The sequence below is a fragment of the Glycine max genome, chromosome 3 (genome assembly GCF_000004515.6).
Source record: "Glycine max cultivar Williams 82 chromosome 3, Glycine_max_v4.0, whole genome shotgun sequence".
Classification (NCBI taxonomy): Eukaryota; Viridiplantae; Streptophyta; class Magnoliopsida; order Fabales; family Fabaceae; genus Glycine; species Glycine max.
The window spans coordinates 15,044,138-15,070,413 of record NC_016090.4 but is presented as its reverse complement, the minus strand read 5'-3'; the positions used below and the strand labels follow the sequence as shown (position 1 = coordinate 15,070,413).

Below are 26,276 nucleotides of genomic sequence, written 5' to 3'. Positions count from 1 at the left end.
AAAACAATTATAAAATGACTTATCCTAGAAGATGAAAGTCATTTGAAAATAGGGTTCTAAAAAAGCTTTGCTTGAAATCATTCTTTCTCAATCTTAATGGTCCTCCTCAAATACATCCACTACTAAAAAAAGAAGTTTTCACAACACAGTAACGACTTCGGTCAAAAATAACCACTGTAGTATAACACGCGGTGGCAGTTTCATAATTATCAGTTAAAAAATGACAACGGTGTTGTAGATGCCCGTACTCGAATAAGAAAGCTGAAACTTCCACAACGTTTGTTTCATGGAGACCGATGTGGTGTGCACGACATGTAGATAGCCACGTGACACTCGGTGACCTCACTCGCGTTACTGTGGACCTCACTCGCATTTCAAACCTCACCGAGGACCTAGCTTTTTCACTCAGTTGCCCTACACAACTTTCATCACTGCTTCAGTCACCTCTTCGGTACTCTCCCTTCCGCGCTGGACAGCACACCCCGTGACTCAAAGGTGAAACGTATTTGGCCGCTGTTCGTGAGACGCTTGAGCAGTTATAATAAACCCCGTAATCATCCTCGAAGAAGGCCAAACTGAACCCTAACCTTCTCATCTTGTAAGGTTTCTTTTTTCCTCTCTTTGATTTTTCTATGTGTTTCGTTTTCTACTTTCTTATTAGCTTTATCATAAGTTAGTTTTAGCTTTTGGACAAGTGCATGTGTAGAACCTTATGTTTTAGCTTCTGAATGAGAAGTGTGCAAACCATAAAATGATAGACATTGAGGGTTAGATAAGCTACAGAAAAATAAAGGCTAAAAGAATATGTCATTTTCTGTCACTCAAGGACGGATACTACCTGTTGCTCTATTTGAGCCTTTGTTTGGTGTTTTCCCTTTGTGTAATCATTCAAAGCCATGCCATTATGCTCCATTATCCATAGCTATTTGGGTTTCTCAAGCCTCAATGTCTTCAATTTCGTCCCTACCTACCTAGGGCTTCTATCACAATTTCTATCAGAACATCCAACCTCTATCTTCTACCTAACCATATTTGCATATTTTACGATTTGCTATTATATCTGATTTCTGGATTTGGGTATATTTCCTCTTCCTTAATTTGGTTATGTCATGATGTGTTCTTTTTCTCTTCTTAATAATTCCCCCTTTCAATGAGATTTATTCGTTTATGATAAAAATAAAAACTAATTAAAGGATATATAGAAATTAAAGCCCAAAACTGGTTTCAAGTTTTGGGAGGTGGACACCATGTCTGTGTATTGCTAATGAAGATAACATTTTCATCATTCATAAGTTTCTGAAGTTGCAGATATAGGTATATAGATTTGGGGGTTGTTTTTGGTTTGAGATTTTTATATTATTTTAATTTGCTGCATAAAAAAATTTGGATCTCAGTACCCAATCACGCAAGACAGGGTAAATGGATCTAGCAAGATAGTTACTAATGTACTATATGTGTAAGAGCTGCAGTATGCTACTCTGTACTCTAGGATATAGGGCATCATCCCACAGAGTTCCTTTCTCTTGTTGCTATTTGTTGTTGCTTTTCTTTATTTAGAAAAAAATTAATAAAAATGATAAAACAAATGTCTCAATTTTTTTTTTGTGAATTTTATCATATGAGGATTTATGAATTTAGCAGTTAGCACACCAAAGATGTCTTTGACTGGTCTGGTCTAGTTTTGGTTTCTTCATCTCTTTCTCTTGGGTGGATTTATGTGGATTTGATCCTGGATTTAGGGTAAAGATGGTTTTATTGTCATTTTTGTGGTTTTTCTGATTCTGATTATTAGTTAAATAAACTTTGCATCGATTTTCCTGCGATCCATGACTGAGAGGGAAACTGGCAAAGGAAATTCATAAGAAAACACATATTTGAAGACAGCTTGTTAGATTAGGGCGGCGTTGGAATTTTCGCCTTTCTAAGTTTGTTCCTGTAGCGAGTCCTCTCTTTTGCAGTGATGAATTATGAGATAACAGTGGAAACCAAATTTAGAATAACATTTGGAAAATTTTCTTTTCTTTTTGTTTGGCCTAAATTATTCTTTTGTTTTTGAATTCTTTATAATTCACCAATCAATAAGCAATATATTGCATAGTACTTTGCTTAGAAATATGGTTGCTTACTCTGCAGAAGCCACTTTCTATTTATAAATAATCACATGATTATTAGGTTTCGAATATTATACCTATTCTGCATGTTTGTAATATGTTATAGGTTTAAAAAGTTCAGGTTGTCTTTGGTATAAGCTGTGTATGTCCAATTGAATTCTTGAACGAAAAACTCAGCTTAGACACATGTAAAATTGTCATCTTAATAGTGTAGCTTAGGTAAATCAAGGCAAATATGAGATGAAATGGGAGAAATTTTATGAATAAAAGATGCACCCTTTTTGAAATTGGACATGGATAAAATTGTGTGGCATGCTTTTATCATATTGTATTTGAATGGATCAGGATCCTTTAATCTTCGGGAGCTTTATCTTCATCATAATAACATTGTTTTGTCATCTCCTCTTTGCCCAAACATTCCTTCTCTTTTGATCCTTGACCTTTCCTATTATAATATGACATCATCAGTCTTTCCTATAATAATATGCCCATCTTGATCGAAGCATCTCAATATGATGCTTTTTAAAATTAAAGTAAGTTTTATCAAGATTTTTTAGCTTCTTTGGTTATATGCCCAACTACATAGTAGTTTTTGTGTTGCTAGCTTAAGTTGACTCGAATTAGTAGCTTTACTTATATAACCAAACATATAGTTAATTGAGTGTATATATACCTGTATGGGGTAGTAATTGTAGGTTTGCTGTGTTTTGAAAAGGCTTTGTAAGTAAATCAAGGTTATATAATATAACTTGGTTTAGGTGTCATTCATAATAGAGCTTTTATATCTTAAAACATTTGTTTGGGTGAACATTCCAAATTATAAAACTCAACTTTAAAATATTCCAAAGTTTTAGAAAGTATGCCACAACAGCAATAGGAGCTAACAATGCTGCAATAAAAGTAATTCAATATGGTTTCATGCCTTGATTTTTCATGTCATCAAGGGAAAAAACACTTTTCATTTATTCATAGGAAAAAAATAAGTGATGAATGGACTGTATCTTTATTGTTTGATTACCTATGCTCTTAATCTTATATCCATGACCTATTTCTTTTGTGGCACAGATAGTTGAAGTTGTTTGCTGCAAGTTGACTCCACTACAATCAAACCTATATAAACATTTTATACAATCCAAAAATGTAAAGTCCATTTTTTGTTGAGCCATTTTTTTTTCATAAGGTGTTTTACTCTATTGGGAATTGATAGAAACAAGATTATCAAAACCGAATTGATAAATCCATGTCCTCAATCACAGGTTAAGCGGGCAATTACTGAAGAACTGAAGCAATCAAAGATTTTGGCCTATATAACAACTCTCAAAAAGTTATGCAATCATCCAAAGGTATGATCTGGATCTTTTTTTGACTAGAAATTAAAAAAAAATCTAAACATAATTTACCCTATATATATATATATATATATATATATATATATATTATTTTATTAGTTTCCAAATTAGTCAAAAGGGATGAGGATAAGATGATATATAATTTATGTAGTTATAAGGAAACAATATTAATGTGAGGCACTCATGCATAGAATGAAGTACAATACATTCCCCCAGGACAAACTGTCAGCAGAGATTATGAGCAAGACATGAGAGCGTGTCTAGGGACAAAGCTAGTGTTTTTTAGTTAAATTCATGCATTGTATATGCTACTTTTAAAATTCGGATTGGATTCCCTTCAATGCCTTCTTTTTCAAGATCCCCCTCATTGTGATAACAAAAGACGAAATAAAGAACACATGGTGCTGAGTAATAGTGTTCCTCACAAGGCATCGACGACAATAAGGATGACAAAGAATTGGTCCAGGGTGCATGAATATTACATATAGATTCTGTTTATGCTCTTAATGAAGTGGATTTGTTTTTATACACAATTCACTATTCAATTAATTATACCTTCTTTTGCTTTCCCACCACAAAGAAAAGATTATCTCATCTTCATGATATATGTCTACCTTTTATTGCTGAATGGTGCTTTTCATCATTTGCTTCTGAGGTGATAAACAATTACACACATCAAGCTACATATATACACCAAAGTCATTGCCTGGTTGGTGTTACCCCACCTTTTTAGCACTACTTGTCATTTCATTAGTTGATCATAACTTTTTAATTGAACTGATGTTTAAGTATATTCTCATCGAAAATCAAAACTAAAGTAGAAAACAGGTTAATTGACAGAAAGCTGAAACATTATTGAAAGCTGAATGGACTTTAGAAGAGGGATGTTAGAAAGACCTAAGAGGCATAGCAGCTAGTTGCAGGTAAAGAAAAGAATTTCACATATGATAGGTTTTCACTATTGATGCTTTCATTCAGCTTTCTTGTCCACATGAAATAAGCATTCCCACAGGTCTGAGGGCCTGTGATTAGCCAACTTATTTGTTACTAATATATTTTCATAGCTATCTTATCTCCCTAAAATCTTAATCTTCAATTAATACTACATCAGAAAACTAGACAGATTTGCTTTGTGCCGGAGAACATGCTTCTCTGTCTCTGTTGAGTGAATGTATGAGAGACAAAAATAGGGAAACACAAAGAAGCTAGAAGTCATTTTGAAAAGATAACTGTTTGTTTAAAAAAAGCAAGAATTTTCAATCGGGTTTTGGTGGAGAAAATTGTGCCTTCATCAAAGACCAACGCTGGCATTTTGTTACCTGGGAAATCCTCCAAGGTTTACTCTCCCAATCCAATTCATTCATACCCTTTTGAATTCCTCCTTTTGGGTCTTCGATTTTCATCTCAAAGTTTCATCTTGGCTTGATTTGTTCAAATTTACTTATTCCATTTGTACTCCTTTTTTTAGGGGTATTTAAGTTCTCCAATTTTCTGTGTGTGATATTGTGATATGATATCGTACACAGGTGGGTACTAATTAAGCCGATGCCTGTTGTTCAACTTTTTTTTTTTCTTTTGGATTGTGATCCTGTGGTTCTTTGTATTGTAGAGTAGTTGTCTTAGTGTATTTCCAATAACAATTAAATTTGATGATTTTGAGTTTTGTTGGTTGAAATGGTCAAAGTCTTTACCAAGTTAATGTTTCAGTTTCTTTAGACTGATAATTGACAATTTATCATTGCAAATCATGCATATTGTGTTAAATTCTTGATTTGTTGAAGTGCATTTGCTGAGTTGATGTATTTTTACATGTTTTTCTTTAGCTAAATTTCGGAAAAGTTATTGCTGTTGGCCCTGGCTTTCACAGTAAGAATGGGAAGCTAATTCCTATGGCTGTTAAGGAAGGTGATACTGTTCTTTTGCCTGAATATGGGGGAACTGAGGTGAAGCTTGATAACAAAGAGTATGTATTTTTTATGATATGTTTTATTTATTAGTTTATTTTATACCCTCATTCAATTCTTCAACTTCATCCTGAAATTTAATATGGTAGATATAAATGTTTGAATGGACTAGAATTATTCTTGAGGTCCTATATTTTTGTAAAGAAATTGTTTCTTTTCATGATTTCACTTAAACTTTGATAGTTTTGCCTACATGATGCCTAGAAGATTCATTTCTTGTTACAAAGTTGATCCCTTCAGGTCTAAGTGAGTAAATGTTATTGTGTGTCTGCAAATTGAGAGAAAGATGAAAGGAAGAGAAAGCCTTACCATAAGGGCATGCAAGAAAGATATGAAATGGAGAGAAAGAAACTGAAAGGAATAAAAAATAAAAGCTTCCTTGAGAGTCAATCAGATCCATTTCCAGTTGAACCAAAATTGCAAAATTTCACTCACCCACTACACAAAATGCTGAAAAGTATACAATTTTATCTGTAATAATTAAAATCAAAATCCGTAAGGATAAATATATAGACCACTGACATGAATTATACAATCAATCAACATGACAACATATCAATGCTATATGCATTAATATAGGAATAAAAGTACAAGTTTATATTATTAATAATTAATAATGTTCAATGAAACATGGAGAGGTAATTTTAAAAATAAATAATATAGCACTGATAGTGTATTTTTTTTAAAAGTTATGTAAATATTGTTTTTAAAAGTTAATATTTACTCAATTCTTGACGTTACGGAGGAGCCATATGTATGCATATGACTTACTTCAAGAGTGAGCATAAATATCTCTTTAGGATTTCAGTTGTTCATTTTGTCCTGGAGTTTAATTTGAAAGTTAATTATATGCTTGTGTTGGTGAGATTCGATGTTAAAATGTAGTTTTCATCAGTTTGTTTATCCATGTATATGCGTGTTTATTCACTGTCTCCCTTATGTTTTTTAATTAAAAGCTTCTGCAAAAGTACTATCCCACTTGAAAGGTAAAAGGAATAGTGCTTGCTATCAGTATCAGGACCCTAGTTGTGCTTGTCTACCTTTTCAACCTAATCATATTATAGTATAGCTGCTAGATAGTTGTGCAGTTTATTCTTTACTGTACTTCTACATTGAAATTTTTTTAGTGAATGATACAAATATAATGAATATATGATAAAACTTAAAAAAGCCTTGAGATTTATTGGACAACATAAAGATGCAGTTTCACAAATATTTCTAGTGTTTTTTTTTAAAATCAGAATTTAAGTATGATTTTGATAATATGCTTAATAAAGGTTTAAGTTTTCTATTAAATGTTAACTTGAATTATTGAGGTGAAATTTCAATTTTGATGGAAAAACAACACCAAAAATACATATAAAATTATATTTAAGTTTTGTCTTTTTTCTTGAACTGATCAGAAACACAGTGCAATTTATATTTATATTTTTATTTATGTCTTCTTCTAAGTTCTAAACCCAATTCTAAAGGGGAGATTCTACAACCGAACCAAATGATTAAACTCAACAACAAGAAAAACAAAGTAAATAAAAAAAGAGAAAAAAAGAGAGATTGTTTTACAAGTCTACCTATCCATTCCCAAGTTACTTTTCATATAAAAATGTGATAATATTTGACTTTCACCTTCTCGATGGCTCATGGACCATGTGTTATTAGTGGCTAGTGCGCATGAATTGTATTCTTAAGTCCAATTACATAAATTCTTATTTTGAGATTTGGCTTCATTTTAAACTCATTTTTTATCTTCATAGTCCTCCATCACATGTCTTGGGTTGCTATTTGTGCTCCAAAAAGTAAGGGAGGCTTGGGATTGAGGAAGATGATGGAAGCTAATCTTGCCTTTATGATCAGGGCTATTTGGCAGTTATCCTCTTATGAGATGTCCTTATGTTCAAGAAATGTTAGAGAGAAATACAGATGTGGTTATGGGAATAAACTTTCTTTTAGACAAATCACAAGAGTTTAGCAAGTTTTGGCAAGATATTTGTGCAGCTTGGGAAATTTTAAAAGAAATATAATATATGGAATTGGGAATGGTCAATTATCAATATCCTTTTGGCTTGAGTAGGTGGCTACCTTACCCTCTGGTTGACTTGGTATCTAAGTTACCAGCACCACTAGTTTTAATTTTAGGATGGTGATATTAACACTAATGAGTATTTATTTTAATTTCATGTTCCTATAAATACTGCTGGTTTGATCAGATATATGTGGTGCCACCCCTTTTTTGGTAAAATTATCGTCCATCTCATGAATATGATAATATATAGCTCACTACTGCAGCTGTGAAAGATTGGAGGTACTAATTTTAAATGTTTTATTCTTCTATAATTGTTTTTAATTGAGAATATATGAGGTTAATTGACAGGTATGAGCTCTTCTTGCATTCCAATATGCACTGTTGAGCCCAAACTTGCACTAAACAGTTAAAATCCTAGACAGAAAACTATGGCAGTATATATTTGAAATCCTTTATTTTCAACATATGAAGTTTGGACTGTTTCCTTTATTGAAACTCACTACACTTTTTTTTCTTTCCTTTTTCCTTTTATCGTTTGATTAAATATCTTAATTATTTAGTTTAAATTAAATATGCAGATACTGGAAGGACTTCTTGAACTACTAGAGAATAAAGAATGTGCTCACTGGAAAGCTAAGTATGTATCTGGCTGGATCTAAATGATCCAACTTTGCCTTTGAATGTCAGAAACTGCATGCAGTTAGCTTGATACTCCCTAGAAATACCGGTATTTTATGAATGATATTGCTCATACTTAAACAATGATCCTTAGCTTTGACCTAATATATAGCCTACTTAATAACTCAAAATTTTCATAATAGCTAAATGAAAACCACAGACAGTTTCATGCATGATGTATCATTTACAATAAAGCCTTCTTTATGCTTATGCACCCTTTTTCTTTTGTTGACTACTTGCTGACGAGGTTAGCATTAATATTTGTAAAAGGTCGATCAATTATTATGGATTTGTATAACAAAAATTTTGAACAATTGATTTTTGTTCTAATAGTTATTAGTTTCACACTCTTATACATATTCAAAATGCTATTGGTAGAAGAAAGTTTAACCAACCTTCATTTTTATTAATTACATTTTGTTGGAGTTTAGTATACAAATTTATTTGTAACTTTTATGTCAGTCAGTTATAGTTCCTATTTACATCCTTAATTACACAATTCTTTATACCTTGTGCTTGAGAAGTAGAAATAAGCTCTGATATATTGGATATTATGTGCTTTTTGTTTGTTGGTAGTTGCTTTTGAAAAATAACCTAGAACCAATGAATTTTTCCACATACTAAGGAGTTGAATCTACCCTGCTGTCTTTGCCTTGCCATTACTATCGTCACAGTTGTAGCTGTTATTTACCATATTTTTTAGGTTTGTATTTCTTTGACTCACAACAATGATAATTGAATGCTTCTTTATATATGACGTGATGGATTATATAACTAAATTATGAGCATTGCGAGTGAACCTTAGTTTCCCATTTAAGATTCTATACATCAATTAATAGAGATAGTTTGTATTAATCGGTGTATTGAATCTTGAATTGTCCGTTTGGACAGTTTGGGAAGAATCTTTTTTTGTAGTAGATTATTACGTATAGGTTAATTTTCTTTTCTTAAATTTGTCAACATTTCGGTATACTTCATTTCCCTTTGTTCTCCGAGTGCATACTTGAATGTGGTGGATAACAATACATCACCGCTTTCATCTTGTGTACTTGGGGACTTAGGCGAAATGCTGCCAAAATTTTGTCAAATTTAGAAAAGACAATTAACTTGTAGTATTAAATCTACTATAAAAAAAATTACTTCCTGAATGGAATAGGGCCATACCTTTACTTAGAAAAGTGAGATGTCGCATGCATGTTACATAACTTCATAAGGTTGTGCAGCAAACGGACAACATGGATCGAAGTTGGATGAGAGCATCACGCATCATTGCTGAGTATGGGACTGGGGTGGAACAGTTTCTCCAATTTACCGAAATGCATGCCCCCTCCTTGCGCGACAAATATTTTTTCCATGTAATATGTCATGGGATGATTCCAAATTACACAAACTGGATATGGCATGGGGAATTGCCAGACAATCCAACATTGTTTCACACTGAGGCAGTCGATGTAGATACGAGTTGTCGTATAGAAGAAATGATTTGTGACCTAGGGCAGGATGGTTTTCGGCAAGCACATGCTCCTTTGTATGACAAAATAGAGAATGATTCAAAGACTCCTTTGTATTCTCGGTGCACAACATTCACAAGGTTGTCTGCGGTCTTAGCTTTGGTCAACTTGAAGGCACTATTTGGCTGGAGTGACAAGAGCTTTACTGAATTGCTAGTGTTATTGAAAAAGTTGCTTCCTGAAGATAACACGTTTCCAAAGAGTCAATATGAGGCGAAGAAGATCTTATGTTCAATGGGAATGGAGTACCAGAAAATCCATGCATGCCCAAATGATTGCATATTGTATAGAAATGAGTATGCAAAAATGCGCACATGCCCAACATGTGGTGTATCCCGCTACAAGGTCAACAACCATGAAGAGAGTGATGTTGCAACCGCAGAGAACAGTCATCCAGCAAAGGTTTGTTGGTATCTTCCAATAATACCATGGTTTAGGAAATTGTTTGCTAATAGATATGATGCAAAATAGTTGATATGGCATGTTGAAGGCAGAAAAATTGATGGATTGCTCCGACATCTGGCTGATAGTCCGCAATGGAAGGCATTCGATGCTTTGTATCCTGATTTTGGGAATAAGGCCAGAAATCTAAGGCTTGGTCTTGCCTCCGATGGAATGAACCCTTTTGGTAACTTAAGCACCAATCACAGTTCATGGCCTGTTTTGCTAATGATTTATAACCTTCCTCCTTGGTTGTGCATGAAGCGAAAGTACATAATGCTTTGCATGATGATAGCGGGACCAAGACAACACGGTAATGATATTGACGTGTATCTAACTCCATTGATTGAAGACCTACGAACAATGTGGGAACACGGGGTAGATGTTTGGGATGGGAATTTGCAGGAGACCTTTAGGTTGCGTGCAATGGTTTTCTGTACCATAAATGACTTTCCAGCATATGGAAATTTAAGTGGTTACAGTGTGAAAGGCCATCACACATGTCCTATATGTGAGAAAAATACAAGTTTCGTCCACTAAAACATGGAAAGAAAATAGTATACACAAGGCATCAAAGATTTCTGAACCAGTTCCATCCATATCGACGATTGAAGAAAGCTTTCAATGGATCTCAAGAAAATGAAAGTGCGCCAAAATCATTACATGGTAAAGAAGTACATGATCGTGTGAGCGACATCATAACTATCTTTGGGAAGATACAAAAAAAACCAGTAGTGAGACAAACACCTGGAAGAAAAGGTCCATTTTCTTTGAGCTTCCTTATTGGTCTGATCTTGTTGTTAGACATTGTATAGACGTCATGCATGTGGAGAAAAATTTCTGTGATAGTTTAATTGGCACCCTTCTTAACATTAAAGGTAAGACAAAGGATGGTTTGAAGTGTCGTCAAGACTTGGTTGACATGGGTATACGGGAGCAGTTACATCCAGTAGCAAAAGGTTCACGAACGTATCTACCCCCAACATGTCACACAATGTCAACAAAGAAAAAGAGGAGTTTTTGTCATTGTTTGCGGAATGTCAAAGTCCCTGAAGGATACTCTTCAAATATCAACAGCCTTGTATCCATTAATGATCTTAAATTGGTTGGCTTGAAATATCATGATTGTCATGTATTAATGCAACAACTACTGCCTATAGCAATTCGGGGAATCTTGCCTGACAAAGTTCAGGTTACCATAACTCGTCTATGCTTTGTTTTTAATGCTATATGTAGCAAAGTCATTGACCCTGCAAGATTGGATGAATTGGAAAACGAGGCTGCCATTGTCCTTTGTCAGATGGAGATGTACTTTCCTCCATCATTTTTCGACATAATGGTTCACTTAATTGTTCATCTAGTCAGGGAGATCCGATTGTGTGGTCTTGTATTTTTACGGTGGATGTATCCAATTGAACGGTACATGAAGGTGTTAAAGGGGTATACCAAGAATCAACATTGACCAGAAGCTTCGATTGTTGAAAGGTATGTTGCTGAAGAATGTATTGAGTATTGCTCGCAGTACATTGAAGTTGCTAAATCTGTCAGGGTACCTGAACCTCGTCTTGTGATGACACCAAGGGGCAAGGGTACACGAGGCTACAATGTTGTGACAATGACTTGCCACGAGATCTCACAAGCACATCTATATATATTGAATAATACAGCAGAGGTCATTCCATACATAGATGCCCACAAAAAAGAAGTCGCTGCACTTAACCCAAAATTCAACATGATGAGGGTTTTGCAAGAGCACAACAGAACTTTCATGAAGTGGTTTAGACACACAATATTTGCTGATGAGGCTACTTCGAAAACATTACGATTGTTAGCTCTTGGGCCAAATCTAAATGTTCCGACGTGGCAAGGGTATCACATCAACAATTATTCCTTCTATACTAAGTCCCAAGATGAGAAAAGCTCGATGCAAAATAGTGGGGTGACTGTTGATGCTGATTCGGATCACTTTTGCAGTGCATCAGACAACAATCATATTCGAGCATCCATGCATTACTTTGGAGTCACTTACAAATCTGGGAGCTTGACTATACTAATTTTAGAGTGCATGCGTTTAAGTGTAAGTGGATCAATGCCCGTACCGGTGTCCGGCAAGATGAAATGGGATTTACCTTAGTGGACTTCAACAAGGTGGGTTACATGGACGAACCTTTCATTATGGCACAACAAGCAAGACAAGTATTTTCTGTCGAAGACCCTTGCGATTCAAGATATTCAGTGGTTCTATAGGGAAGACCTAGTGGTTTAAATGACGCACATGATCCAACGATGCTTGATATTTGTGAGACACCACCTTTTTCGGCAACTATGCCTAATATGAATGATTCACACTACGTTGACGATGTACACGCAAATCGTAATGATCATGATGAAGGACAATGAGAGAACATTGTTATGTAACTAATTCTTATCAATGACATGTAATAACCTTATGCCTTTTGTGTTTTGTAGATATTAATGTTCATATATTTCCTTTTAAGTAAGTTTATAAAATTAGTATGTTGTTGTTTATAACATACTTCTTTTTCTTTGACAGGTTCATGGCAACCCCACCAGCGTCCCCTCCGCAGTCAAATATTCAGTCACCAACAAAGTCTAGGATTACTAGAAAATCAACACGGCTACGGAGGTTGACTGTACGAGCATTGGATCAGCCAAAACCAACTGTTTACGTGGAAGCCGCAACTGGCCGAGGATCAGGTCCATTCAAAGAGAAATTCCACAGTTATCTTGGGGTCATGGCCAGAGAGAAAATTCCCATTGTACATAATAGCTGGAAAGATGTTCCAGACACGCTAAAGGACCTAGTATGGAATGACATTTTGGTAAGTGATTTTAATATTGAGTACATGTTGGTTTATTTGCTCATAAAATTGAATGGTATGCAATTTGTCAAACATTTACAAAACCCCTTGTAATGTAGGAAAAATTTGATATCCCAGAAGAATTGAATGCAAAGAAAAAGGTCATGTCCACCATGGCCAGTAGATAGAGGCAATTTAAATGTAACCTGATGACTAGATTTGTGTATGGTAACTCCGAAGGTCAACATGAACATGATCCTCCAGTCAAATATGACGTAGATAAAGAAACTTGGGAGCAACTTGCTGCAAGCCGCAAAACTCCTAACTGGCAGGTTAGAGGTCAATATCTTTTAATGTTTCAAAAATAAATTGGTGAATATAAAGCCAACTTAATCTTTAATGATTATTAAATAAATTGCTACATCACAGGGAATCAGGAAGAAGATGCAAGAGATCCAAAAATACAATCACTGCCCTCATGTACTTTCTCGTAGGGGGTATAATTTGCTTGAAAAGAAGATGATGCACGAGAAGATGACGAAAAGACAACATGAAGCAATGACAACTGAGAGTACACCAAACTCTGGGGATCCCCCATCTCCCATTCAAAGAAATTTCAAGTGGGTGTTGGCACGCACTAAGCAATATGGACATATGACATCTCAGTCAGCACAAGAAATATCTGATAAAATTGTGAGTTGCTTGTTCCATTTCTAATACAATTTACTGAAATTTGAAATAATTGTTTGTTTTTGATAATTTTATGACTTGGTTGTTCAGATTGTAAGTTAATTGTACATTTATAATGTGTTTGATGCATGCCACATTGGAAGAACAAACGAGACAGGGTACCTTTGTCCCCCATGGTCGTGAAGACATACTGAGCACTGCCATCAGGCGACCGGATCATGGAGGCCGTGTTCGGGCAGCGGGGTCTGGGGTCACAATAAGTCAATACTTTGGAAGGGCAGCACGTGGCTCCAGCTGCTCATCAGGGTTGATCAGCCAAGTACAATTGGATGAAATAATTGGAGGCTTACAGGAACAGTGGAAAAATGAAATACTGGTATTGAAAGATGAGTTGAAGGAACAAATCATACTTGAGATGTCGCAGAGGGGATCGTTGATCCCAACACATATTCAGCTAGATACACATGTGTTAGGAGCACGAGTGAGCACAAAAGGGAGCAATGCGGAGAGTGTTGTCAACCCATGTATGCCTAATGATGTTGCTCCTGTCAAACCCCCTATGGGGTTGTATGTGCAGCGCCAAGATTCAATTGAGTTGGTGGCCTTGGGAAAAACATATGATAGAGGCTCGACCATACACAATGTGGCTTATGCAGACGATGTCATAAGGGTTAGTGTTGAGCAAGTTATTGACGGTGACGCTGAGGTCCCATTCCCGACATTAGAGATTAAGTGTGTCAGGCAGGCCCTTCACACATTCATTGCATGACCAACACCACTTGTTAAAAAAATCTTTATTGAGGTATTTTACTTTTTATGTTTTCCAATTCTATACATACGTACCTATATCATAACATGCTTCCTAACATTACTTTAATTGTTGGTTTCCTTTAATATTTAGCATGAGGGCAGCAGTCCAACTAAAGACACTGAAGCTGTTGAAGTGGTCAACGATGTTGTTGTAGATGACCCCTTGCGTGAGTTGATTAAAAGCCTAGTTGACATTTATGAGAAGCCTGTAGAGTTAGTGTGGGATGTAACTAAATTTGGAATTCCAAATGCAGCTGCATCATTGTTCGTTACCTGTGCTGATGTGAATGAAATAATATCAGGCGTACAGTGTTTGAACATAGCTATACTACAATTATGGACCATGTAAATATATTTCATGTCATTCACTAATAATGTATGTCTGTTGCTTTATATACATGATGTTAACTAATTTTTCCAACTGTTCAAAATAGGTATATGGACCAATTGAGTCAAAGTGACGGTCTAGGATCGGTGTATGGATTCCTTGAGCCGCAGGCTATACTGAATGCAAACGATAGACGTGGACAATGTGAAGAATACATTGAAAAATGGCTTAAGGAATCGAACCGAGATGTCTATCTAGGCGCTTATTTGAATTAGTATGTTGACTATGTTGTGTTATAAGTTAAATGATGTTTGTGTTATTGATACATCACTGTTGTACATGCAAATGTAGGGGACATTGGTAGCTTATTGTTTTGTGTCCTAAAAAAAATACTGTCGTCTGGTTTTGTTCTTTGCATAGAAGGCCAGATGTTCATATAAAAGCTGCAATTAACAAGTTAAGTAACTCATTTTAAGTTGTGGAATTTTGGTTATAGAACCCGTGGTACTGTAGTAGTGTTGCCCACATTAGCTAACAATTTTAATGTTTCTTTACAGTGCATTTAAGACTTTGGAAACCAAGAGTGAGGGGAAATTTGGTCATAGTACACCGCGGTGGATTGAAGTGAAGGTTAGTTGTACATTTTGAATTTGGATACAATTGATTTCCATTTGCAAAACATGTTAATTGTAACGTTGAATGATTTTTCCCATTCAATGTAGAGTCACGTTCAAAGCGGAGTGATAGAGGCCGTACCCGAATTAAATAAACATTAAAGTGCAGTAACTAGGAAGTGATCCTAGGTCGTTTCCCAACGAGCAATGATAAACCAAATGTTCATAACAGATAGTAGGAAATAGTAACAAATTGGGGGGGGGGGGGTTGTTTGCTTTTGTAAATTAAACAGCGAGTAAAATTGAATTAGAAAATATCAGAATTAAAATACGTTGCTTCCCCTTGATTCACAAGCAAGTCTCTTATCCTAGGTTGCGAGAATTTATCCTTTATCAGTTCAACCACTTAATCCAACCCTAAATTAAATTACTAAGTGAAATTTAACATAAGGCATTCATTATGTTATTAAGCAACACATACACCAATTACTCATAAACGATCATTAAGCATGAACGTAAATTAAGCGCAGAGACAATTAATCAAGCACTAAGCATGCAGGAATTAATAACAACAAATTCAGAGTAATTAGTGAAGAGGAAAAACTAAATAGAATTTAACAGTAATAATAGAACCTCAAAAAGAACTATGCTTGATCCTCAAGACAAAACAACGTTGGGGACTTAGCCTTCCATTAATCAATAGAGACTGAAATTTTATTGAAGAACAAAATTTTATTGCTAAAACTAAAAGTCAGAACTGGAATTGTAAAAATGAAAATAAAGGAGAAAGAGAAGAGACAAGAGAGAAGAGAGAACTAAACTAGAACCTTGGTGCTGTTATATAGTTTTCCAGCCCCAAAGCTTACAAATCTATTTTAAATCGAAGCCCACAAATAAAATAAAATCAAATCTAGATAAGATAAGATCTAGATGAAATAATATCTAGATGAGATCAAATCTAAATAATATCTAGATAAGATAAGATAAGATAAGATATAATTTTGTAGAATAAAATAGTCTGTCCTCTTCAAGTTCAAGCCCAATTCTGGATTCAAGCCTAATGCTTCATTAATTCCTGAAATTAGATTAAAAACAACAAATTAGTTGAATGGGCCCAAATAATAAAACTGCCTAATTAATTTGACAATTAAGACTAATCAGTTCTTAAAATGGTGCAAAAAAGGGTTAAGAAATAAGAGAAAATAATGGCACATCACGGAGCCTATGAGTGTGGCTATTATGTCATGCATTGGATGTGGAACATAATCGTCGGGCAGTTGAAGACTAATTGGACGCTGGTAAATTTTGTCTTCATTTTTTAGCACTACGTAACTAATTACTTGTATTTTATATTGTGTAGTGGTTCAATGATGGCACGTCGCTAGACATCAACATCATGGCAACATTACGAAAAAAATGGGCAGAATATTTTGTAAAACTTAGAAGCATCCAATGTACAAAGCTATAGTTAACATGCAAACAACCGCTTTCGTGTTTGTCATGTATTTGATTAAGTGTTAGAAACAATTTACTTGCTGTAATGACTTTTATGTGTCAATAACAATAGATATTTGTTAAAAACATGTTGATTTCCACCTCTAGTCTGCACATGTATTCTGTTTTATACTATTTCCATGAAATTTTATTCTTGTGTATTTCTTTTCTCTCTTCAATTTTACTTGGGGCCACTGCTGAAGTGAATGAAACTGCTAAGAATTTTGGTGACGAAAAGAAAAACCCTTCAGATGAGGATGATGTTGCTGCAAATGGAAACAAGGAAAATCCTACTAATGAAGCTGAACAAAAAGAGCCTGAGAATAAGGTGATTGTTCTTTGTTTATTTCTACTGTTCTGATTTTGTCTGGTTCTGAAAATGTTAAACATTATCAGTAGTCAAGCAGAAGATTTTTTATTTGTCACTTATAACTGGCTCATTATGAAATTGTAATTGTGCATATGATCATAGATGTAAAGTCACTTACATTTACAGGAATATTCTGGAGTCTGTTGAATGAATGATAATCCGGTAAAGTTTAGCTTGCCCTTTCAGCTATGAGTTCTCACTCATTGCTTTGGATCTTTATTTTTTATTGTTTTTGTACTACTTTTATGTTGTGCACTTTTGAAATTTAACCATGAATTTGAGAACTCCTATGATTATTCAATCGTTAGTCACAGAAGAAATTCTCAGTTGGCTTAATTTCCATTTCCATCACTAATTTTTTACAATTTTCCTTCTCAATATTGGGTGAATTTATACTTCTTGCATTTCTTAACATGCCTTTTATTTCTATTGTTGTATGTAGAATTTCTTAGTTAATGCTTTTAGTTTGTTTAAATTTGATAGCTTAATTAATAACATTTCTTTCCTGGTAGATAGGAGATGACTCTCAAGGAATATGAAAAAGTACTAGAAGAGAGAAGGAAGGCTTTCCACACACTTAAGACTGAGGAGAAAAAGGTAGATACTAAAGTTTTTGAATCCTTGCAGCATCTCTCGAACAAGAAAGACAATGATGACATCTTTATTAAGCTGTTTAGCCTTACGGCTCTCTGTTTTCAATCTAGTTTAGTTTTATGTATTAAATTTGTTGTACTAGTACTTGATGTGAGCCTCACTTGGAATTTTTCTTTGTAGGGAGGTGATAAGGACAAGCGTAGAGAGACACTTGACAAGGAAGATAAATAAAAAAAGGTGTGACTGCAGTTTTTGGTTAATAATTCCATTACTTCAGATCATGTAATCAACAATTCCATTACTGAAATTGTTATTTCTGGACAAGGCTCGCAGTTAAGTGTTAACTCCTTATTTAATTTATTCTACCATTTTCATTGAATTACCATGGGATTAGAATGGATATTGCACCACTGTGGCACTTCTTTATCTCTAATTCTTTTGCTATTTACACAATCTTGTTTAATTCTCCCAACAATTTCAGATTGAGTTGGTTCTTGCCTAGTTCAGAAGAGCTAAAGGGAGGGTTGATGAACCAGCTATCAGGTTATATGAGGATATGTTGTCTGTTTACAACAACAGCAGTGATGCAGCTACAAAATTAATGAGCGACCTTGTCATTGTTTCAACGAGACATATATGTACATTATATGATGCTCCCTGATAGCTAAATTGCAAATAATGTGCAGTTGGCAATTATACTTCTTGACTTGGCAAATTGAAATATAAGATGATTCCATGCCGACTTTGATATTGTCATACTGTTGAAACCAAGATGAAACATACTAAAGGGTTGGCATTCACTCCATGGGAGAAAAATAGAATACCTGCAAAAATTAATCTTTGTCTGTTTACATTGAATTAACTAAATAACAATTTTAACTTCCTTGTAAGTGATGAACAGTTCATCATCCTCTTGCTTCCTCGCACCTTATTCCCATGAATTTTCTCTCTCTCTTCCCTTTTTCCCTTTAATTACATAGCTAAATAAAAAAATCCACTACACAATTTTTTTTGTTGTTTTGACTTTATACACCCTCTCCCGTTTGAACTATCCCCTATATAATTTCCGGTACTATGTTTTCTAAGTTATGAGTAACTACCATCTTCATGTTTAGTCTTGGATACAATATTGATGTTTACTTAGGCATTTTTAACTACTTTTTAGTTGAACATACAGTAATATAAGACATAATTCATTTTGCTATTACTTGACTCATATATTTTACTTGCGGGATAGAATACTGAGACAGGTTCTGCACAAGGAGCCTACAACACTACTCCATAGTTTAGAGGGTATGCCATACTAGTACTTTTGGGTAAGAAGCATTGTGCTTATAGCTTGTTACATTCTTCTAATGTCCTGTTATATGAAGCAGGGATTGTTGCTTTTGAAATTGAATATGGACATGGGTTGAAGAGCAAGAAAGGCGGAATGAAGAACTTAGACATGCATTTCAAACGCAAGCACCTGATGTATAGCTCAACGTAGTGGTTTAGAGTGTCTTAAACCATTACTCAAATCTTTTTAGAATGAAAGCAGATGTTGTAAAGGCTGATGTCCTCTATTTACTCTCTGGTGCATGGAAACCATCAGTGGAGCGAATTTTCCTTTGGATTGGAGGCTCCCATCCATCGTAGCTTCTAAATGTACATACTACATACCATAGACTAAATCTGATTCTGATAACTGCTAACACTTTCTCTTCACTTTTTTTTTTATTTTTTATCAGCAAATGTTAATTGTTAGATTGCTAGTTTTTGTTAACAGGAGGGATTGAACCCACGACCTTTTCCTCCTTCCCTTCCTTCTTAACCACCCAACCAACCTTATATCTTCACACTTTCTCTTCACTGATTGTGAAGAATGAGAGTTCTATATCAATTTTGATTTTCTCTAACTATTATCTATTTGAATTTCAATTAAATGTATTTCATAACGAGAGTTCAGTTGGTATGTTTTCACTATGATGTTTAGAACAAAAATATAATATTTTTGCAGAACAAATACCATCTTTTCAAATTAAATAGTTAAAGATAAGTAGTATTTTTGTCATGCAGTTTTGTCACGTTTCTGTTTTCTGCACCATCCATGTTTTTTTTTTCTCCCTAGTTTATGTGAAAAGCGGTATCTTCTTAGGGATTAATAAGAATCCGATCTGTCCTACAAATGCTTGGCTCTATTCATTGGGATTGCCACAAAGGCACAAGCTTTCTTATAAGTCAAGTCAATTTGTGTGTACAAATTTACTTGGGCATGTTGCTTAAAGAACTCAAAAAGAGGGGAATAATTCATGGAATCTTGTTTGGTTGAGGGGGTGGAATTGGATCTTGTTTCCACCATAGGGAGGAGTGTTCTTGATCCAATAACTTTGATGACCTAATCATACAATGAATTTCCTTTTGCAGGGCATGGGGGACTTCTTAGACGAAATGTTAACAATGATGAGTCAGACCAAATCAAATGTGAGTCATCTAGTTAAAGGCATGTTTGGTGATAAAGCTATGCAATTAAAATTTTGTTTTATATATATTTTAATTTAGTGGATAAAGCTTGACATAACATAGTGTCCGCTTTTGTCAAATACTATGTAAGTGTGTAGTATATAGTTTATAGTTTTTCTGTTGTCCTGAATGGACCATTCCAGGATCATGACTCATGAATCCACCTTTTTCTTTCTAGATTTGGGGCCGAATTACCTATTTTGTTGTTGGTCCAAATGCTACGAAAGTTGGAAGGCTATTATTGAAGTTTCTTGTTGAACCATAGCATACTAAAACAACAAAAACTTTGAATAACAACGTGATTTCCATATTGGTTGATTAAAATTAACTCTCTACATATTCTTTTAGGAATATTTGTAACTATAGGTCTTAGAATTCCATACAGTTTGCTAGTTTTGAAAGGAAAATCCTAGGTCTGATATTCTACTGAACAGTTTGTTAAAAAAGTTTATTTGGGGCATAGACAATTGATAAATTTATGTGTAAAATAACAGGAAAATGGAGAGGAGAGCTTTGAGGAGTTGCAACAGCTTTTTGAAGACATGTTTCAAGCATATATTGGATTGGATGGAGGCCCTTCTCTTGCTTCTTCTGATTCCTCAACTTCATCTTCTTACATGACTTATAGTGAAAGTTCTAGTTAAAATAAATGCAATTCCTCTTAGATGAATTTCGGGAAGGCAGAGAATTCTTCTATCTTTGATGCCAGTTACCAAAATTTCTGTTTTGGGGTTAGTATATGCTGCATTTTTCATATTTTTCTTTCAATATATCATATATCATCCATGGCATATACATATTGATTGTGAAAAGTGAAAGGTTACATCAACAGTATATAGAAATTAAACTCAACAAGGATTTTGCATGATTTGTTCGGTGTATGTAGCTATATGCCAAGAAAGTGTTAAGTTGGTTAAGGGAAAAGATAGTTTATTCATGTTGAATCTTTAATTAGAGTCTTTTAATCAGTGGTGTCTTTTATGTTGTTCATGTCATCTAGGTCAGTCATGTAAACTATCATTACCAATGAGTGAGGATACAAAAACAATGGAATCTGTGTGAGGTATGTGAAAGTGGTAAATGATTCCCTCTAATCTTCTGCTTATACTACAATGTCATTTATCTCGGGTTCTTTGGCTGGTAATGAAGTATTTTGTGAAAGTCCCAATTCATATGTGCATCAAACATTACATTACATGACATACATAATATTTTTCAGAACAAATATTTAAAGATAAGTAGTATTTTTAAAATTTTAATATATTGAATATTACATTCTAATTAAATACTTTTTATTATTTTAACAAAAAAAAGTATAAACATGAGATAAAAAAAAGATTGGCATCGTGCTTAAGGACTTTTTGTAATTTTAAATATGTCTTTGATGCCTTAGCAACTATAATTTTTCCTCCCAACAATATTAAAGTTTATAAACTACATTATCCATATCTAATATAGCTTTATACACTCATTGTGAATGTATGTATGCATGATTTTGATGATGTCAAAAGAAGAATCAAACAAGGCTTATTTTGCTTCAATATTAATACATGATTGTTTCAACAAACAAAGCCTTGATTCAAGATTTCTTCAAGATCAAGCCTTGCCTCACAATAAAAGGTTTCCAGTCATTCAAGGCATATGTAATCGATTACCAATACATGTAATCGATTACCAATGGTTTGAAAGTGTATAATCGATTACACATCATATGTAATCGATTATCAGAGACTCTGAACATTGGGAATTCAAATTTTAAATGAAGGGTCACAACTGTTCAAGAAAAACAACTGTGTAATCGATTACACTAATTCTGTAATCGATTACCAGAGAGGATTTTCAAGGAATATCGCCAACAGTCACATCTTATCATTTGGATTTTGAATGGCCATCAAAGGCCTATATATATGTGTGACTTGGGACGAAATTGAGGAGAGAGTTTTGATTGATCAAAATGTTTTATCCTCTCAAAAGATTGAGAGAGTTTTGCTTGGCAAAAATGTCTTATCCTCTCAAAAGACAATGAGAGAGATTCCAAAAGAACTTCATTGTCAAATGCTCTCTCAAGAAATCCTTGATCAAACACTTGCAAAATCTATAAGGATTCTTACATGATCTTCATTGTAATATTCTTCTCTTGAAGAGAGAATTCTTCTTCCATTCTTCTTATTCAATGAGATTGGTTAAGAGACTGTGAGTCTCTTGTTGTAAAGGATTCCTGAACACAAGGGATGGGTTGTCCCTATGTGGTTCAGACTTTGTAATGGATTTTACAAAGATAGTGGAAATCTCAAGTGGGTTGCTTGAGTACTGGACGTAGGCACGGGAAGTGGCCGAACCAGTATAAAATTGTGTTTGCATTCTCTCTTCCCTTATCTCATTTATGTTATTGCAATCAATTTTGCCTTGCATGTTTATAGAACATTATTAAATTGATTGTTGTTGCTTCTTCTGCATTCTAAGCCTATCCCTCTTAAGATTATTGAGGCCACAAGGTCCAACACTCATAGGTGGTAAAAATAAGCTCAAAGTTGACAAATGCTTCACAACTCCTGGAATGGCACCTAATCTTGGAAAGGTATTTTTTATGATCTTCAATAGTCTTATTCTAGCTTGTAAAGTCATCTGAATTAATAGCTTTATCTTCTTTCTTTTTATTAGATTAATATTTATATCTTCTATTTTTGCTATTTCTTTGAAGTCTTAGCATAAGTGGGGATTGTATTCTTGTTTTATAGCTATTTATGTTTTATACCTAGAAAATATCACTATAGTCATATTTATAAACAGTAAGTTTTTTTAATATCTTATATCAATTATTTATAGTCATATTTATCAATATAAATTATTTATTTTAATTAACCTCAAATTATTATGCAGGTTAAATATGTTTTTACATCGGTGCCTACGTCACCATCGATGTAGAAGTTCCCATATTCAAAATCGTTGCTTTCTGTAAAACGATGTAGAAAACGCAGCTTACTACATCAGTACCTACGTCACCACTGATGTAGAAGTTTCTATATTCAATGTAGAAAGCACAGCTTACTACATCAGTACTTACGTCACCACTGATGTAGAAGTTTTCATATTCAACATTGTTGCTTTCTGTAAAATGATGTAGAAAGTGCACCTTACTACATCAGTGCCTACGTCACCACTGATGTAGAAGTTCTCATATTCAACATCGTTGCTTTCTGTAAAACGATGTAAAAAGCATAGCTTACTACATCGTTGCTTAATTTAAAAAAGATGTAGAAAATAAGAGATCAACATCGTTGCTTAATTTAAAAACATGTAGAAAATCTGCCTTCAAAGTCGTTGTTGACATGAGTAGCGTATTTTAAACTAAGGTTTCTACATTAGTCATTAGTGTAGCACTGATTTAGAAAAGAAACAACTTATTACAACGTTCGCTTATGGACTGTTGTTGAAATTTTTAAGTTTCAACATCATTATAATAAAAAATGGTCAAGCACCATTGTTGAATCGCGATTCTGACCGATGTAGAATATGTATTTTCTAGTAGTGACCAATGGTAACTCAACATCAACAATTTCCTTCTGATTTGAACTCCTGTTTTCAGTAGCAGTCTGGTGTAAGCTTCATTGGAGCTTGTAGGCCTAGGATCTTCTTCATCAATGGATTCCTTTGCTTCTTGGAAGATAAATGGCAGCGGAATGGAGAAGGAAGAGAGAGAGAAGATGCCACTTCAAGGAGAAGATAAGTCTAGAAGAAGCTCACCACCATAGGAGGCCATGGATAAGAGCTTGGAGGAAGAAGGAGATGAATGAAGGGAGAGGGAGAGAAGAGCACAAAATTTTGTGCTCTAAATGAGCTTTGAAATATGAAGTTAATATTCAAATCATCAAAGTTGAAAAAAATGCACACACATGACCTCTATTTATAGCCTAAGTGTCACACAAAATTGGAGGGAAATTCAATTTCACTTGAATTTGAAATTGATTTTGTGGAGCCAAACTTTGGAGCCAAAATTTCACTAATTATGATTAGTGAATTTTAGTTATGGTTCAGCCCACTAATCCAAGATCAATTCCAAGATTCTCCACTAAGTGTGCTTAGGTGTCATGAGGCATGAAAAGCATGAAGGACATGCACAAAGTGTGATTATATGATGTGGCAATAGGGTGTAGTAAGCAAATGCTCACCTCCCCCTCTAAAATTTAATTGGATTGGGCTTCTACCAATTCAATTAAATTTATTTCCAACCACACACATCAAATATCCACTTAGTGCATGTAAAATTACAAAACTACCCCTAATACAAAAACTAGTCTAGGTGCCCTAAAATACAAGGGCTGAAAAATCCTATATTTCTAGGGTACCCTACCTACATTATGGAGCCCTAAATACAAGGCCCAAAAATAATGAAACCATAATCTAATATTTACAAAGATAAGTGGGCTCGTACTTAGCCCATGGGCCCGAAATCTACCCTAAGGCTCATAAGAACGCTAGGGCCTTCTCTTGCATCTCTGGCCCAATCTACTTAGAGTTTTCTATCCAATGCCCTTGTGGGGTAGGATTGCATCATTTCCTCCCCCTTGAAAAGGATTTGACCTCAAATCCCGAGGTTCTTGAAACTCTGGGCTTTTTTCCTCAACACCTGTAAAAAGAACAAAAACATATGTATTAGTGGTGTTTAGTATGTTGAAGTAAGGTAAGGTCTGAAAACTCATTTCCTGGGCATCTTCCCATGAAGGAACATGGTTCCTCACCAACTCAATGAGTGGTGCTACAAGTATAGAAAAATATGGGGCAAACCTTTTGTAAAAGTTTGTTAAGTCATGGAAGCCCCAAATTTTTCTTACACTTGGTGGAGTGGGCCACTCAGGAATGACCTTTATTCTCTTAGGGTTCATAGGAACCCCTTGATCACAATTTAAAAAATTAAGAAAAGTAAAGCAATAGAACATACCTTTTTTTGTATTCTCATGTTGATTATTCCTACCAAAAAGTATGACAAACCTAAGGTGTCCCATATGAGCGCCTAAGTTTGTATTTAAACTAAAAATAAGAACAAACCTACCTAATGAGTCCCTATGTACACAAATCATGAAGATGTTGGGTGCACGAGTGATTTTACAAAAGAGTGTTGCACCACCCAAAGCATTCATCACACCACCTATTTTAGGGATTTGGTGCCTAATAATACCTATTTTGGGCACCAACAAAGCACAAGGATTTAATCTCTTGCGAACCAAACCCTCATCCAACAACTCCTTTACTTGAGGAATAAACTCAAGCCTAAGAGATGTGGCAATGCTAACAAGTGTCTTTTTACAAAGGAGAAAATGTGGAGGTTGTCTAAGAAGGGAAATTTCTTTAATATTTGTCTTTATTTCAAAATGTCTTTCCTTCTTAGCTAACCTCTTGGAGGAGACACTTACCTCCTTACACTCCTCCTTAACCATTAAAGGTTGTCCTTCTTCTTGGGGGTAGATCTCTTCACTAGATTCTTCCCCTTTTGCTTCTTCACTTTTACTAGAGGAAGGTGAAGTAGTAGCCTCATCTTGGCTACTATAAATGTCTTGGCCCCTCATAATCATGGTTTTCTTGGTGGGGCATTGAGAAGTAATGTGTCCTCTTCCAAGACATTTCAAGCACTTCATGGAGCTAGTCCTCTCTTGCATACTAGCCTTAAGGGGTTGCTTTTCTATTGTCTCCCCCTTATCATCATTGGGCTTAGAAGGTGCTGCCCCTAAGATGCCTAGACATTGGTCTTTCTTTGGATAAGAATGATAGCCATAAGATTTTAAAGTAGGCTTTCTTTTAAGTTTTTGCTCTACCCTTATTTCCTAATCTAAGTAAGCCTCTACATTGTCCTTCCCATGGAAGTATGAGAGTTTAATGTTAACCTCTTGAGGCTTTCTTTCATTTTCTCTCCTATGGGAGTGAGGTCTAAGATGTGACCTATGTCTTCCTTCATAATAGTCACAAAGTTCTTCACTTAG

General features: G+C 34.7%; 1 protein-coding gene across 1 annotated transcript; it reads left to right on the top strand.

Annotated features, from left to right (window-relative positions):
- Positions 1-296: 296 nt before the first annotated feature.
- LOC106798298 (10 kDa chaperonin, mitochondrial) lies at positions 297-18,584 on the top strand. Its single transcript, XM_041013914.1, has 17 exons — positions 297-451; positions 4,712-4,796; positions 5,284-5,423; positions 8,026-8,084; positions 12,632-12,920; positions 13,019-13,231; positions 13,329-13,592; positions 13,733-14,391; positions 14,491-14,566; positions 14,654-14,744; positions 14,834-15,001; positions 15,079-15,183; positions 15,285-15,357; positions 17,039-17,163; positions 17,718-17,802; positions 17,980-18,036; positions 18,281-18,584. The coding sequence occupies exons 1-4, from the start codon at positions 297-299 to the stop codon at positions 8,051-8,053; spliced, it is 408 nt and encodes a 135-aa protein (XP_040869848.1). The 3' UTR covers positions 8,054-8,084; positions 12,632-12,920; positions 13,019-13,231; positions 13,329-13,592; positions 13,733-14,391; positions 14,491-14,566; positions 14,654-14,744; positions 14,834-15,001; positions 15,079-15,183; positions 15,285-15,357; positions 17,039-17,163; positions 17,718-17,802; positions 17,980-18,036; positions 18,281-18,584.
- The last annotated feature ends 7,692 nt before the right edge of the window (positions 18,585-26,276 follow it).